The 13,694-nt window shown below is 50.8% G+C and overlaps 1 protein-coding gene and 1 long non-coding RNA gene across 2 annotated transcripts in view; one reads left to right on the top strand and one right to left on the bottom strand.

Moving 5' to 3' along the window:
* The first annotated feature begins 506 nt into the window (after positions 1–506).
* Positions 507–4,591, top strand: LOC115943669 (uncharacterized). The gene is made up of 3 exons (XR_004078253.2): positions 507–650; positions 1,828–2,062; positions 4,407–4,591. It is a non-coding gene; the product is annotated as an uncharacterized LOC115943669 (long non-coding RNA).
* A 3,897-nt stretch (positions 4,592–8,488) lies between these two features.
* The window catches only part of CHSY1 (chondroitin sulfate synthase 1), a 70,505-nt gene continuing 65,299 nt past the window's right edge, over positions 8,489–13,694 (bottom strand). The window contains exon 3 of the mRNA XM_006741407.3: positions 8,489–11,562. Coding sequence (XP_006741470.2) covers positions 9,973–11,562 — 1,590 coding nt within the window. The 3' untranslated portion in view covers positions 8,489–9,972. The remainder of the gene's footprint in view (positions 11,563–13,694) is intronic.

Here is a 13,694-nt window from a genome sequence, read left to right as displayed (position 1 = left end):
GTGAGTGCTCTAAATTGAGGACAGTAAATTCCCTGACAAGTAGATACACTGCCTTCCCTCCCCTCCCACCCCTCCCCACCCCCCCAACCGAGACGTGGCTTTTGAAAAAAGGCTGATCTGGTGTGAATTTTGGATCTGCCATTTATTAGCTCTGTGACCTTGGGCATGTCACCTAAACTCTCTGAGCTTCCATTCCTCCCCTATAAACTGAGGTCAGAATACTGATCTCACAGGGATTGAGGGAACAGTAAATGAAGTAACATACAAAGTGCCTGGCACTTAGTAACTGTTCCATAAATGTTAGTTTCATGATTCAAGAGGGAAAGCATTCCACGTCTCTGAAGTAAGGTTCTTGTTCTTGCAGTTCTTACTGAAAGCTGTTCGATTGTTTTCACCTAAAAACTGAATGTCCCAGGCTGTCTGTATAGAAATATTTCATCTCGCTTGTTAATTCCCCTTGGCAAGTGAGCCAGCCAAGAGCCTAGAATAGAAGTCAAGGGAAACTGACGTTGGCTACACAGCAGGGCCGGCCAGGCCCCTGGTGAGTCACAAAGGTGAGTGAGGCTCCGTCTGGGCCAGCCTGGTGTGACAGCCAGACAACGGGCAGATGGAGACCAGAAGCCCCCAGGGAGGAGCCAGGGCCTACAAAGGTGAGTAAAGGGGGCCTCGGATAGGGGCGGCGGCAGGATGGAGCTCCACCTACCGGGCCCAGACAGGCCAGAGTGAGAGGGTCACACTGCCACGGAACCTGCACATTTGCCCAGGAGAGACGGGGCCGGCCTCCCAAGCCCAGAATGGGCCCCCGCTTGCAGTTTTAAGAGGGATTTCCTGTCTCCTCTTGGGTAGGGAGGCGTGGTGATGGGGGCAGGGGTTGCTGAGCTCAGATGCGGCTGGAAAGATAGAGGAGGGGGAGAGGTGGGCCAAGCAGAGCCGCCGCGGGGCAGTCAGGCCTTGCTCGATGTCTGGACTGAAACCGGGGTTGCGTCTAAGCAGAAGAGGACAAATACGGTTTGTCTTTTTAAAGAAGAGTCCGATGGCCGAGAAGCAGCTGGACCGGAGGAGCAGGAAATGGGCAGGACCTGCCCGATCCAGGCAGTTTTGTGGGGAGACGATGGGGTGGGAGGAGGGGCCACCCTGGTGACTTTAGATCCAGGAGGGATTGTGGGATTTGATGAGTCACCGGATACGGGTCTGCAAGAGTTTGGAGCAACTGCAATTTCGAGGTGGGGACACGGGGTGGGGGGGGACACGTTAACTGAAACACAGGGACAGGCGCTGAAAGAACCAGGTTCTGTGGATTCTCTCATCAGTCTCACGAGGTCGTCATAACTGCCCATTTTAGAGCAGAAAGCCAAGCCCTGGCACCACCGGGAACCTGCCCGAGGTCACTCGGTGGCTGGCAGACTCACACAGGGCCTGAGCCCAACCAGTGCGAACCAGTTGCTGTGCTGGGAAGGCCAACTCCAGACAGACAAGGAAAGAAAAGAAGTCCTGACTCGAAGCATTTACCCTCTCCCGGGGTATAAATACTCCCACCTCGGCCGATTGCAGGCTACTGGACCGGCGTGGGGTCACCGAATGCAGGGTTGGGGAGAGCCGCCCACTCCAGCCCACCGCTGACCCAAACCCAGGTCTGCCTGGTTCTGGGGCCGCTTCTCTCCCCCCAGTGCCAAACCAAACACTTTCCAAACCCAGTTCTTTGTATTTTTATGCCCTGCCCTTCATCCCAAACTCTCCCGGGTTTGTATAACCACAGGCTGGTGCATCAGCTGGGTTATAAGGAACGGCATGATGGATTCACTGTCCCCCATCTGTCCCCACCCCCAGCCCCGGCTAGTTCGGGAGACCCAGGTCTGTGAAATCCCCCGGAGCCGTATTCCAGCGGCGAATCTATCTCCCACAGAGAGACATTTTGCTGAGAGAGCCCAGGACATCCTGTGGGGCACCCCTCGAATCTGGCTTCCATGTTGCCTGAGGAGCCCCGCTTGGCGGCACCCCTACATCCGCAGGACGGAGAGCTGCTTGCCCTTCAGAACCCCGCCACGGCGACTTCTCGCCCCAGGTAGGAACTGTCCCAGTCCGCAGAGGGGTTCGGTTTGCACAGCATCTGTCTCCAAAGTTGGCAACTCTACATCCTCTCCGACAAGTCATTTTGAGACAATCTGCAGCATCGGAGTGCCAGTCTATGCTAGTCTGTATGTGTCACATGCTCTCCCCAATCTTGCAGTTTGTGGACATTTTCCTCCTAATTTGGGACTGTGTGGAGGCAGAAAAAGGCAAACACACGGAGCCAGAAATAGGGCAAGCAGAACCTCACCCTAACCCCAACCGTGCACTTCAGTGGGTGACGAGGGGACAGACTTTGGGGCGAAACAGATTCTGTGATAAACTCACCTCCCAAAGCAACACGGGGGCAGCCGTTTGCTGCAGCCATGACTGGGGGGCAAAGGGGGGCAGCGTCAGGCCCTTAGCCAGGAGGTGAGGGTGGTGACATGGCCCTGCAGGGCATGAGCTAACTGGAGGGTCCCCAGTGGGGCAGGTAATGGAAGCCAAGCATCCTCCTAGCTCGGGGAAGACCTGGCAGCCAAGCCCCAGCTCCTGGGCAGGCTCAGCGGCCGAGACTGTCCAGCAACCCGCCCGCGCCACCCCCCCTCCCCAGGCCCGCGGGATACCGTCTGGGGCTGGACAGGGCTTTCCCATCCCGCCAGGCCGGCAGGCCATAAAAGTCACATCCTCTTGAGGATGTGGTCCAGCCAGGGACTGCCCTGACAATCCGCATCAGAGAAACTGGGCCTGGCAAGTTTTTGCCGGAAGGCACATCCTTTTGGGAGAAGGAAAGGCCCATCCCCAGACCTAATTTTAAAGAAGGCCCGTGAATCATAACCTCAAGCGCTCGTTACCGATGACCGCATGGCGAGCCCCCCCAGCCCTCTGCCCGCTCCAGCCCGTGGACAAGCGCTAGCCCCAGCCTTCCCTGAGTCCAAGACTGGCTCTCAGAGATCTCCGGCTCACTGGGGCCCAACAGGGGTGTCCAGCTGTCCTTTGCTAACCAGGAGACGCCCCACATCTTCCTTCATCGTCTGCTCTCCAGGCCCCAGGCCTTAACCAGCCCATAGCCGAAACCACCTTCCAATCTAGTCACGCGCTTTGGCTTCCAAGACCTACAGATGCGAAGTGACAATAAGCTATAATTATGATATAATACCTAGGGAGTCCTCCAAACCTGTTGAGAACACAGGAGCGTGGTTGGTAGTTCCATCTTCGAACACTGAAAGCGAGGAGGGATGCCCGGTGCCTCTGGTCACGTCCACACCTCGCCCCGCACCCCCACTGCCTTGTGAAGTCTGGAAAGAGCGGCGCTTATCTCGAGCCGGCCACACCCCTTCCTGACCCCTGCCCTCCCGTCTCCTGGGACGGATGCCTGTGGCCCGGGAGCCGAGAAACGGACCTTGTTCCCAAACAGGCCGTCTGTCTGGAACTTGCCTCTCTTCACTCCCTGACTCACCCATAAACCCATCTGCCTTTTCTCTCACTTCGTAGTGACTCAGTGATGCAGTCCCAGAGTTGGGTTTGTGGGGCTGCCGTTCTCATGGGATGGTATAACCCAGATTCCGTGTGCAATATTCCCCTCGTATTTCTGGAAGGTCATTTGGCTGAGTTCAAGTTTATTTTTAAAAGGTTTTATTGGAATTGCTAGCAGGCACAAAATGTCAACGTTGACCACGTCAAATACCAAATGGCTTCCTGTTAAGTCAGAAATAGGCCAACACCAGGTCCCTCGGCCCTAGAGGTAGATGGCTCACTTCTGGAAATCTGATGGTCCAAGCACAAGACGGGCTGTGTGCCAATGAGGCTCGCTGCCGAGTTATTCGGGGTAGAATGTGGGGCGCTCGAGGCGGTGGACGCTGGGAAAGTTCTCAACCCTACCAGAGAAGGCAGCCATTAACGATGATTTCAAAGGACCAAAAGAGGGGTTTCAAGTGTGCGGTAAAGGAGCAGGGGAGCAAGTGGCTACACCGTATGTTCACCACTGCATCAAACTCTAAATATGTTACTAAAACCCCAGAGGAATTCACCAAGTGGGAACAGGGTGGTGGAGGAGAAGGTCTTTCCTTCTTGACTCAACTGCCCAGTATGCATATTTTCATACTGTGATTAATGACAGTGTTATCCACAAGGGGAGACAGACTTAAAAAATGCAAAATGCTTCCTTCCCAACTCCTTGAATGTGCATTTTAGGAAATTTCTAGCTTTCCGAAGGCATTTTGAGCCTATGGCTGAGAGTTCCCCTTTTGTTTTGTAACAGGAAGTGAGCCTTTGCCTAAAGAAAGACCCGAACTTAATTCAGAATTAATAAATGTGAAGGTCACTTAGGGATTTGGCTAAAAGCGTTTTCCTTTCTCCAGTGGGAACGTGTAGGTCGCATCGAGCCAGGCATGCGGTGTTGAGTCGTGGCACATCAGCAAGAGGAAAGGGAAGGTGGCAGCCCAGAGGCTTCGCTGGCTTAATTGTGACAAACTGCTGGATGGAGAGAACCGTTTAGGTAGATTCCAGAGCTTGCCTGATATGCATTATTAAATGACTTGATCAATTTCTTGTTATATTTTCTCATTAGAAATCAGTCAGGCATAACAACTCTTACTGTTTTAAAGAAAATGCAGCTAGAATGTTCTTTAAAGGACAAAATTTTGGTTTTGATTGTTGTAGTAAGACAGGAAAACCCTCATAACTGGAATAGAATAAATGGCAAATTAATGCATCGAAAAAGTATCTGACGACAGGCACCTAAGTGGTTTAACTGCCCTGTTGACAAACCAGCCCCTAATCTGGTTGGCCCTATGGTTTCTGGTTGGAGATTTTTGTATTCCCACCACCCCCCTCTCCCCACCACCCCCTACATCCCTGCAGAAAGCCCAAAACCCTGAAGCACTGCAAAACTAACAGGAGGAGGGTTTTTTCCTACTGGAAGTCATTGCTGTAATCCGATCCGATGCATTGCAACATTGACACTTTCACTGCATTTACACCAAGTTTGACGAAGCAGACTTGGTATGAGCAGCCTTTTCCTTCAAGTGGAACAGAAGCCCATCCTTCGAGGGCTTGAAAAAGCACAGTGGGACCCACTGAGGTAGGCACAGCCCTGTGCAGCCACTTCAGCAGAAAGACCCCCCTCCCTGCCGGCCCCCAGTCACAGGGGCACATAAGCTCCTTTGCAGCAGAGATTACAGCAATTTATACGCAGTAACACAGCCTAATCCCCCAGGGCGGGCGCCAGCGCAGGTGCAGGCGGGCTGGCGCTCATTTCCCTCCACGACAAGAAAGCACAAGGACAGAGGCTGAAATCTGGGGCCAGGGTGGAGCCCCGGAGCAGCTGAGAGCGTCCAGCGGGCAGGCAGTCCCGCAGGCGTTCACCTTCCAGGAGGACAGACCTTTTACTAAAGGGCAAGAGAGCCGGCATCAGAATGCCTCTGAAAACCCACCAGGCCCCTTCACTGTCCTCCAGGCGACCCTTCAAGGGCACAGGATTGAGGCAAAATGGGACTGTCGTCCGCGTCCCCCGTGCCTGCGGTCTGAGCAGCAGAGAGAGCACAAGTCCGCGGAGCCAGGGCTGAGGCTTGGCGAGCTTTGTGAAGGGGACAGGTCTAAAGGCTGGGCAGGAAGGGGGCACAGAGACCGAGAGCTTGATCCGCCGGGCTGATGGAGTTCGGGGAGACTAGGGAAAGCCGTTTTGGAGGGTCAGGGCTACTTCCGTGCCCTGAACTCGGGAAGGGCCCCGCTGTGGGTGCGCCAGCAGCACCTGCCCCTTCTGCTCTCAGCACCCGGTGGGAGGGAATGCGCCTCCCTCGCTCCCGGGCTGCCTACTTTGCAGCCAAGAGGGACTGTCACATGACGTGTACTTTGTGACCATGGCCCTGTCTCCAAACATCGAAGTCCTGGAATGCCAGGGCTCCATGTGCATACTGTGGTCTCATGTTGGCCCAGAAGAGCAGTGCTGGGAAAGCGATCCCACCTCCCAGAGGCGAGTACAATCAGTGTGTGCCCCAGGAGACAGGGCTCTTCTGTTCCCACACGTGCACCCATGCGCACCCACAAGCCCACTCGGCCCTGCCCTGCCCTCCAGAAATATGTTTGCCAAGTCCTCAGAGCACCAGGTCTGTCCTGCAGCAAGAGGCTCACCTGGGCCCTCGTGCCCAAGCAAATAAGCATGTGGTTCTCACTGGTGTAAATGAGTTGTTTAAAATGCTACCGACCTAAATCACCTATGATTCATACCACCCCTTCCCCACCAGGCCACACAGACCTGGTGGTTCTTTGTGGGAGGGCCCCCAGGGCTGGATGGCTGGAGGGAGGAGGAAGGCTCCATTTCATGCCTCTGTGCACCACTGTGACCTTCCCCCTTCCAACCATCCTCACTAGGAGTCTTCATTTTTAAGTACTGTTAACAGGAGTTATCTGGTTTGTGGGGCTATGGGCCATTTCAATACTTTTCTGTATTTAAAATACAGTAATGCACACTAAGTATAAAGTAACAAATGAAACAAAGAGTAGAACTAGAAAGCCCTCAGAGTTCTAAGAGAAGCAGCAATTATTTCCAGGTCACGAGTGTGGGTGGGCCACGGGGCCACGACTAATGCAGTGGCAGGGAGGCGGGCCGCGTGGATATTCCCCTGCAAGGAACACACAAGATGGGGAACCGTGTGCTAACGGCAAGGCTGGGGACAGTGGAGGACACGGTCCTTCTTGACAAGAGGGCTCAACATGCCGGGTACCACGGGCAAGAGTCCAGTGAGGAAGACTATGATCACATGACCATAGAATTAAGTCCCGCTGTGTCACCTCTACACTGGAAGGGTCCGGGGTGACACCAGAGTGGACAATGGGAGAGTTTCAGTTGGCTCTTGGAGGATCAGCCCAGTTGGCCAGCACAGTGGTGTGCAGAGAGAGTTCCAGACTGAGGTCCGAGCAGGAAAGACCCTGATGTCCCCACAAACTTGGAGCCCAGTTTGGTTGGAGGAGGTTCCTAAGGAGGGGACCTCTAGGGCCCGCTCTCTGGGCAGGAAGGCACTGGAACTGCCAATCTGGAAGAGCACTTTAGTAAGAGGGACCCTGGCTCCGCTGGAAGAGGAGAGGCCAGGAGGAGAGTGAACCGGGAGGCCAGTGGGTGCAGACTCCGGGCACGGCACGACCAGGAGAGGGGGACCAGAAGAGGTCCAGCAGCCTTTTTTTTTTTTTTTTTTAAGATTTCATTTATTTATTTGAGAGAGGGGGGAGAGAGAGAGAGAGAGAGCACGCAGGGGTGAAGAGCAGAGGGAGAGGGACAAGCAGACTGCCCGCTGAGCGGGTAGCCCAATGTGGGGCTTGACCCCGAGATCATAACCTGAGGTGAAGGCAGACGCTTAACCGACTGAGCCACCCAGGCTTCCCTTTGCAGCCTTTCTAAAGGCGCACTCGTGAGGGAGGGAGGGCGCCACCTCCATAAACATCCACGTGGGCATCAGGAAGAGGAACAGACTTGAGCAGGAGTGGGAGTAGGAAGGAAATGGTGAACTTTAACAAAGGGTCACCATGATGCTGGACAGACATTCAAGCTTGACAAGGTCACTGCTCATACAACCCCCATCAAAAATCCTGACAGTTCGCTATCATGATAGAGAATTTAAATTACTTTGTCATCAAGGTGCATACTGTGCTCTTCCTTACTGAGGAATAAAAATGTGCTTTCTTCCAAAGAAAAACTAAACATTCCCACAAAGTAAATGACAATTAGGCTGAATGACAGCAATTCCTACTGAGAGCACAATGTTATTATACTGGGTCTTAACTGTCATTACATGGTAAATACCTGTCCTGGGAGTGGGACTGGCTTCCACAAAGCTTGCTACCTTGACATCAAAGGTCTTATTTTTTTTGATTCTTCGATTACATAGCAACTATACACAATTTATCCTGTAGTTAGATCTATCCCAAAACCCCAAGAATGTTCGTGCACACAGCCTCATGTGGGCACTTGTTAAAATGCAGGTTCTAATGGGCCCAGTCGGTCCCACTCTGGGGCCAGGAAGGTGCACGTGTACCAAGAAGCTGGATGAGGCTTAGAATGGGTTTGAAGACCCTTGTTCTAGGGAACACAGATTCAGCAAGCTGAAGAGGAACAAAAGTAAAATTCATCCTGGGGGGGTGGGGCACCTGGGTGGCTCAGTCGTTAAGCGTCTGCCTTCAGCTCAGGTCATGATCCCAGGGTCCTGGGATCGAGCCCCGCATCGGGCTCCCCGCTCCATGGAAAGCCTGCTTCTCCCTCTCCCACTCCCCCTGCTTGTGTTCCCTCTCTCGCTGTCCCTCTCTGTCAAATAAATAAATAAAATCTTAAAAAAAAAAAAAATTCATTCTAAGGGGCAATAGCGGAAGAGGCACTTGAAAGCTTCACATCACTCCCAAACTGCAGTCTACACAAAATATTCCCCTCAAATAACTTGGAAACCTTTAGAAATCAGTGTTTCAGAGTTTTACTCTTCAAATGTAATACAATTCTTAGCTAAAACAGGAGTAATGAGACAAAATGGTCCTGAAAAGTACAATAGAAAAATACTGTTCACTGGTTTATTTTCCCAAATGAGCAACAGACTATTTACAAATAAGCAGATCTCCAACGATGTGTATTAAAATGGCAAGTCTATTACTGACTGAAATCTAAATGAAAAAAAAAAAACAAACAATTTATTAAGGCACATTGGATCTGTGAGTTGAAAACAAACGTTCTGGTGTCACGACAGACTGCATTTCACTTTTGTCCCCAAAGCATGCGAGCACCAAAATTGTCATAGAACACTTAGTATTTAGTTAAACAGGAAGGAATGTAAAAATTGAGGAGGGAAAAAGCGTTTTCAAAAGGAAATCTTTGGAGATCAGTTTACTGCAAATAAAAGAACACTAAACACACTCCTGATACACATAAATACTAATAACTAACAGGTACTGGAGAAACGGCAGAACCCTAAACAATGGATATTAAATAAATTAAAGGTATTTCGGATACAAAGAATAAAACAAAACAGTAATTAAAGAATGAAACAACCATTGCCACTAATAATGTAACGCAGACACGATGAAGTGAACAAAACCAAAGTACGTTTTCCCCCAATGCTTCCATGAGGGCGGGTTTTTGCTTCTGCTTTAGCTTGTGTACATTAGATTTATTACAATAATTCTTCTTTGCCATTCTAAATATTAATAATAGTTTACCCTTTAAAGAGAAGGGTCAGGAAGAGGGAAAAAAAAAAAAAATACCAAATCCTTCTTGGAATTTAATGCCAGGTCCGTTAAGCCACACGAACGACCACAAGAACAGCCATACATCTAACTGTCCCTCTCCTCCCCTTGTTTTTAAAACTACGTGACCACGATGAGCACAAGTTTGGGGGAAAGAATCAACTTTGGAAAGCTCTCCCGACCGTGATGATACAGTTATTATCACATTTCCTTATTTTACAACTGGAACACGAAATGGCTTAAAAAAAAAAATAAATCGTCGTAAAAAAAAAAAGACAAAAGGTAGAATCTGTGCAATGTTAACAGTTACAACAAAACATTTACCAGGGTTACAGTGTTTTGTTACAATAATACTTTGCAGGAACGTTCATGTTTTCAGCCAGACGACTGTAGCAAGGGGGTGCGGGGGTTCTGAAAAGGAAATGCGTAAAAAAAACAAAACCAAACAACAAAGTTTTGTTCATCAGGTACATTTCAAGTCATCATTAAGCAGGTCTGCTACACCAACGTTCAGCAAGAAAATGTGTTCAAAGGCAAACATGATCACATTTTTGTTCAAAAAGCTCAATCATCAAGGAGTCCTTTGTAAGAAAATCATGTGTAAAATATATCCTTGTATGGACTTCAAAAACGATCTGATCATACAAAAAATTTTTGAAAAATAAATTAGATAATTAAAAACGTCTCTTCCAGCAGAGCTGGATGTTAGGCTGTCCTCACTGAGCCATTATTGCTGTTTTTACTGTAACTTGGGTCGTGTTTTTCCAGCCACATTTCAGCCAGCTGCTGTGTGGACCCATACGTGGATGCTTTGGACCCCAAGCACATTTTGTACTGTTTAGGATCGAGATTGGGATCACAGAAGACAGGATGGTGGACATGGACCACTCCTACTTCTTGGCTCCTGAACGTCTTCAAACCTGCCTGGACAACCTTGTTGAAAAGGTCCACATCCTCGAGCCCCCAGCCTTGGATGGAAACATCAAAGCCACCGACTCGGACAAGATCTCCCTTGTAAATGCAAGTAATGCCAAACCCATAGTTTCTCCAGAAGCCAGTCTTCTGAGTGAAGGCAAAATGGTTATCGCTGGGAACTTTCCCACTATAAACAATCTTTGGATCGTACTGGCTAAAGATGATTGGAAAATATATTTGTTGGCCCAGAACTGTATTTGCTCGACACCGCTGAAGGAACTCTGTAGTAAAGACGAGGTCAACGTCACAGAAAAAGAGCAAAGATTCGTTATTGAACTGGGAAGACCCCACTTCAAGGGCCAGAGCTCTTGAAAACTCCCCAGACACGGGCAGAATCTGCATGTCCGCTTTGGGGTACTTGATGCGATAATCTCTCATGAGTTCAACTTGCCTGGCCTTGTCGGGGTTGGAGTCAGAATTGAAAAGCAGAACCACGAGCTTGACGTTCTGATTGGGAATGAGACACGTCTTCTCAAAGTTTCCCATAAATCTCACAAACATGTCGAAACGCCCGGACAGCGGAATCAAGATATTTATCTTTTTCTCTTTGGGTTCTCTGTGCTCGTTCTTTGACCCAGGGAGCTGAAAGGGAACGAGCTTCTTTAGGGAATTGGAGAGGAAGGACAAGGATCCGGATTCCTGATTGATTTTGTTGGCCAGCTCCCTGGCATCCAGCTCCTCGTGCTCCACGAACTGGATCCTGCTGAAGGTCTGCTGCAGGTACGCGTGTCTCCGCACGGGCACGGTCACCTTCTTCCCCTTGTGCCTCTTGTACAACAGCAGCAGGTCCAGGATGTACTCGGCCCCGTACATGGGGTTCACCCGGCGGTAGCCGTACTGTATCTCCTTGAAGTCAATGATGCGCCCTCTGGTCTTGGCGTTGGCGTTGATCATCTCCATGACCTGCATGACAATGTCATCCAGGGCCTCCCTCTGAGCGGAGTCCATCCCTCTCCGAGGGGGCTGGCCCTCGGCGGCCGAGTACAAGTACTTCCCGGTCAGAAACTCCCATTCCAGGATCTCCTCCCGTTGGCGGGGCTGAAACCGCATGAAGGAAGGGGGGACTCCCAGCTGCAGGTCTTCTTTGTGAATCTCGGTGTTGCTGTACCGGCCCATCAGGACGATCTCCCGGTGCAGCTGGATGGTGCGGTGGCGGAGCTCGGCGATCTTTCGGCTGAGCATGTAACTGTGCAGTCGGTACTGGTAAGGCGGGTTTTTGTTGGGGTGCAGCGTGATGGCTCGGTGGATTTTACTGTTATGGAGATCTCGAATGTACCCCTTTTTGTTCTGTTCGTAATTCTCATAAAAAAGCTGCTGCATCTGTTAAGAAAAAAACAACAAAACAATATGGCTATTTTGGTATCATGTGACTCTGTCCCTCTCTTCTCGCCTTTCCTTACACACCTGCATAGTCTTAAAAAAAAAAACAAAAAACTCTAAATATTAGAAATCTTTGCAAATGAGCCGCAGCATACTAGAGTCCTTAGGGTAAAGCCCAATCTCCAGCAGTCCGGTGAGATTAGAAGAAGAATAAATATCAACTGCTTCAAGAAAGAAGACTCATCAATAACCAGAGTTGGCCCATATAATTCTGCAGGCAAACAGAATTATGAGAAAGTTTTCATACAGAAAAAGTGTGATCTTGAGATCACAGTGCCCCAAGTCAGCGTAACTGGAAGAGAAGGCTGGGTCCCCACCAAGCCCATGTGAGGAACCCAAGCGCCAAAGTCCCCCCCCACTGAAAACTGGCACCCAACAGGAGCTGCTGCCTTTCTGGAACAGCAGGCCCTGCGGCTACCCCTGTCTGGGAATAAACTGCATCGACAGAGTGAAAAGGAAAACTCCACAAGTATGATCTGATGCAGGATTAATACCACTTCCGGTGAGCTGAAGAGAAGGAAAGAGGAGGAGGCCGGCCGACGGGAAGGGCATGCGGTCGGGGAGCCCAAGATGCTGCAAGGTCACTGCAGGTGCACACGCTGAAAATCCTTTCAATGCCTGCTTGTTCCCTGTGTCAAGTGCGCCCCCCCACAGCCTCTGTGCAGGCGGGGGTGGGGGGGTGGAGTGGGGGGGTCCTGTTTGCTCAGCACCAGGTCTCCGGCAGGCTCAGAATGTTGAGCTAAGAGGCAGGCAATGCAAAGGGGCTCATTATTCCACCAACTCACCCCCTGTCCTTTGATACAGGTTTGGGGGCAAGGAGGACAAAGGTTGGAGGTCCATCAGCCCAAATGGGGCATGTTCCCTCAAATCAAACAGGGAATGTACTTAATTCCCCTGTACGTCCGAGTGACGAGATGATGAGTGTCTACAATGCCTCCTGGAACGAAGAATAAAAACCTACAAAAAAACATCTTAGTAACACCTGAAGTTGGTATGTGATCAATGAGTCCTGTTTCATTTGTGGTTCGTTTTTGGGTTTTGTTCATACGCTAAATACTAACTCCTGATAGGGTGATATGTATTTGAACCAAGCAGTTTCTCTGCCGTTGGAAAGTCTTATTTGTTACTTTTTTCTTTCCTGACACATGGCAATCACCATAACAGAAAAACATAGGTTAGCATTTTTACATCCCATTTTCTTCTGTACAATACTACAAGCTACCAATAAATAAAGCCAGTAAGAGTAAAAAGAAGGGAACCACTTCCAAAGAATGAGAGAGAGAGAAGGGAGGGAGGGAGAGGGCGAGGAATGCAGGCCGGGTTCTGTGCAAGGCCTCCACCCACATCCACTCGCTCACTTAATTCTCAGGGAGCTGCGAGTCGGGTGAACGCTGACCTTCTCAAACTCAGCTCTCCTCTCCTGGACGAGGTCTGTCGGCAGAGGGGGACTTAGCACGGAATGACAACATCTTGGAAGGGCCCTCACTCTTTTCAACTTCGCTTCCCACATGGTCTGTGACCAACACAGGACATGGGGACATGGAATTAGCCACTGACATCATTTCCAAGCTGTACAATTAATTAGCAAAGGCGAAGTTGAACAGACGCAAGAGCAGAAGCAGAGCACACGCAGCCTTGGAGAGCACCCGGGCCAGGAGGCAGCGGGCCCACGCAGGGTGCGTCCGACCCAGCGCAAGCTGCGCTCGCCCCCGTGAGCCACGGGAAGCTGCACCATGGCCGGAAGCAAAGCAGCGGTCTAGGGCCTGCTTAGTGGGGAGAGCATGAAGCAAGGGAGGCCTGAGCTCCTCCAAGGCCCAGCTCAAGGCCATAGAGTGGGCGAGGAGAAACACTACATTAACCTAAACGCCCGAGGCAGGGGCTGGCCTAGGACCCTGATCTTTTGCCTTTCTTTTCATATGGGTTACAACAAAAGAGGGTTCGGGCATTTCCTGCCCAGTGTGCTCCCGTTCATCTAGCCTAGCCGGGCTGCGTCCTGGGCGCCAACTGCACGGCATGGGCACAAAAGTGTCCTGGGAGGCTGCCAAGCCAGGAAAAACTCATCCTGTCCGCAG

Source organism: Leptonychotes weddellii, chromosome 9 (genome assembly GCF_054177405.1).
Source record: "Leptonychotes weddellii isolate Sample4059 chromosome 9, ASM5417740v2, whole genome shotgun sequence".
Taxonomy (NCBI): Eukaryota; Metazoa; Chordata; class Mammalia; order Carnivora; family Phocidae; genus Leptonychotes; species Leptonychotes weddellii.
The sequence above is the reverse complement of the archived record's forward strand: the minus strand, read 5'-3'. Positions and strand labels throughout refer to the sequence as shown.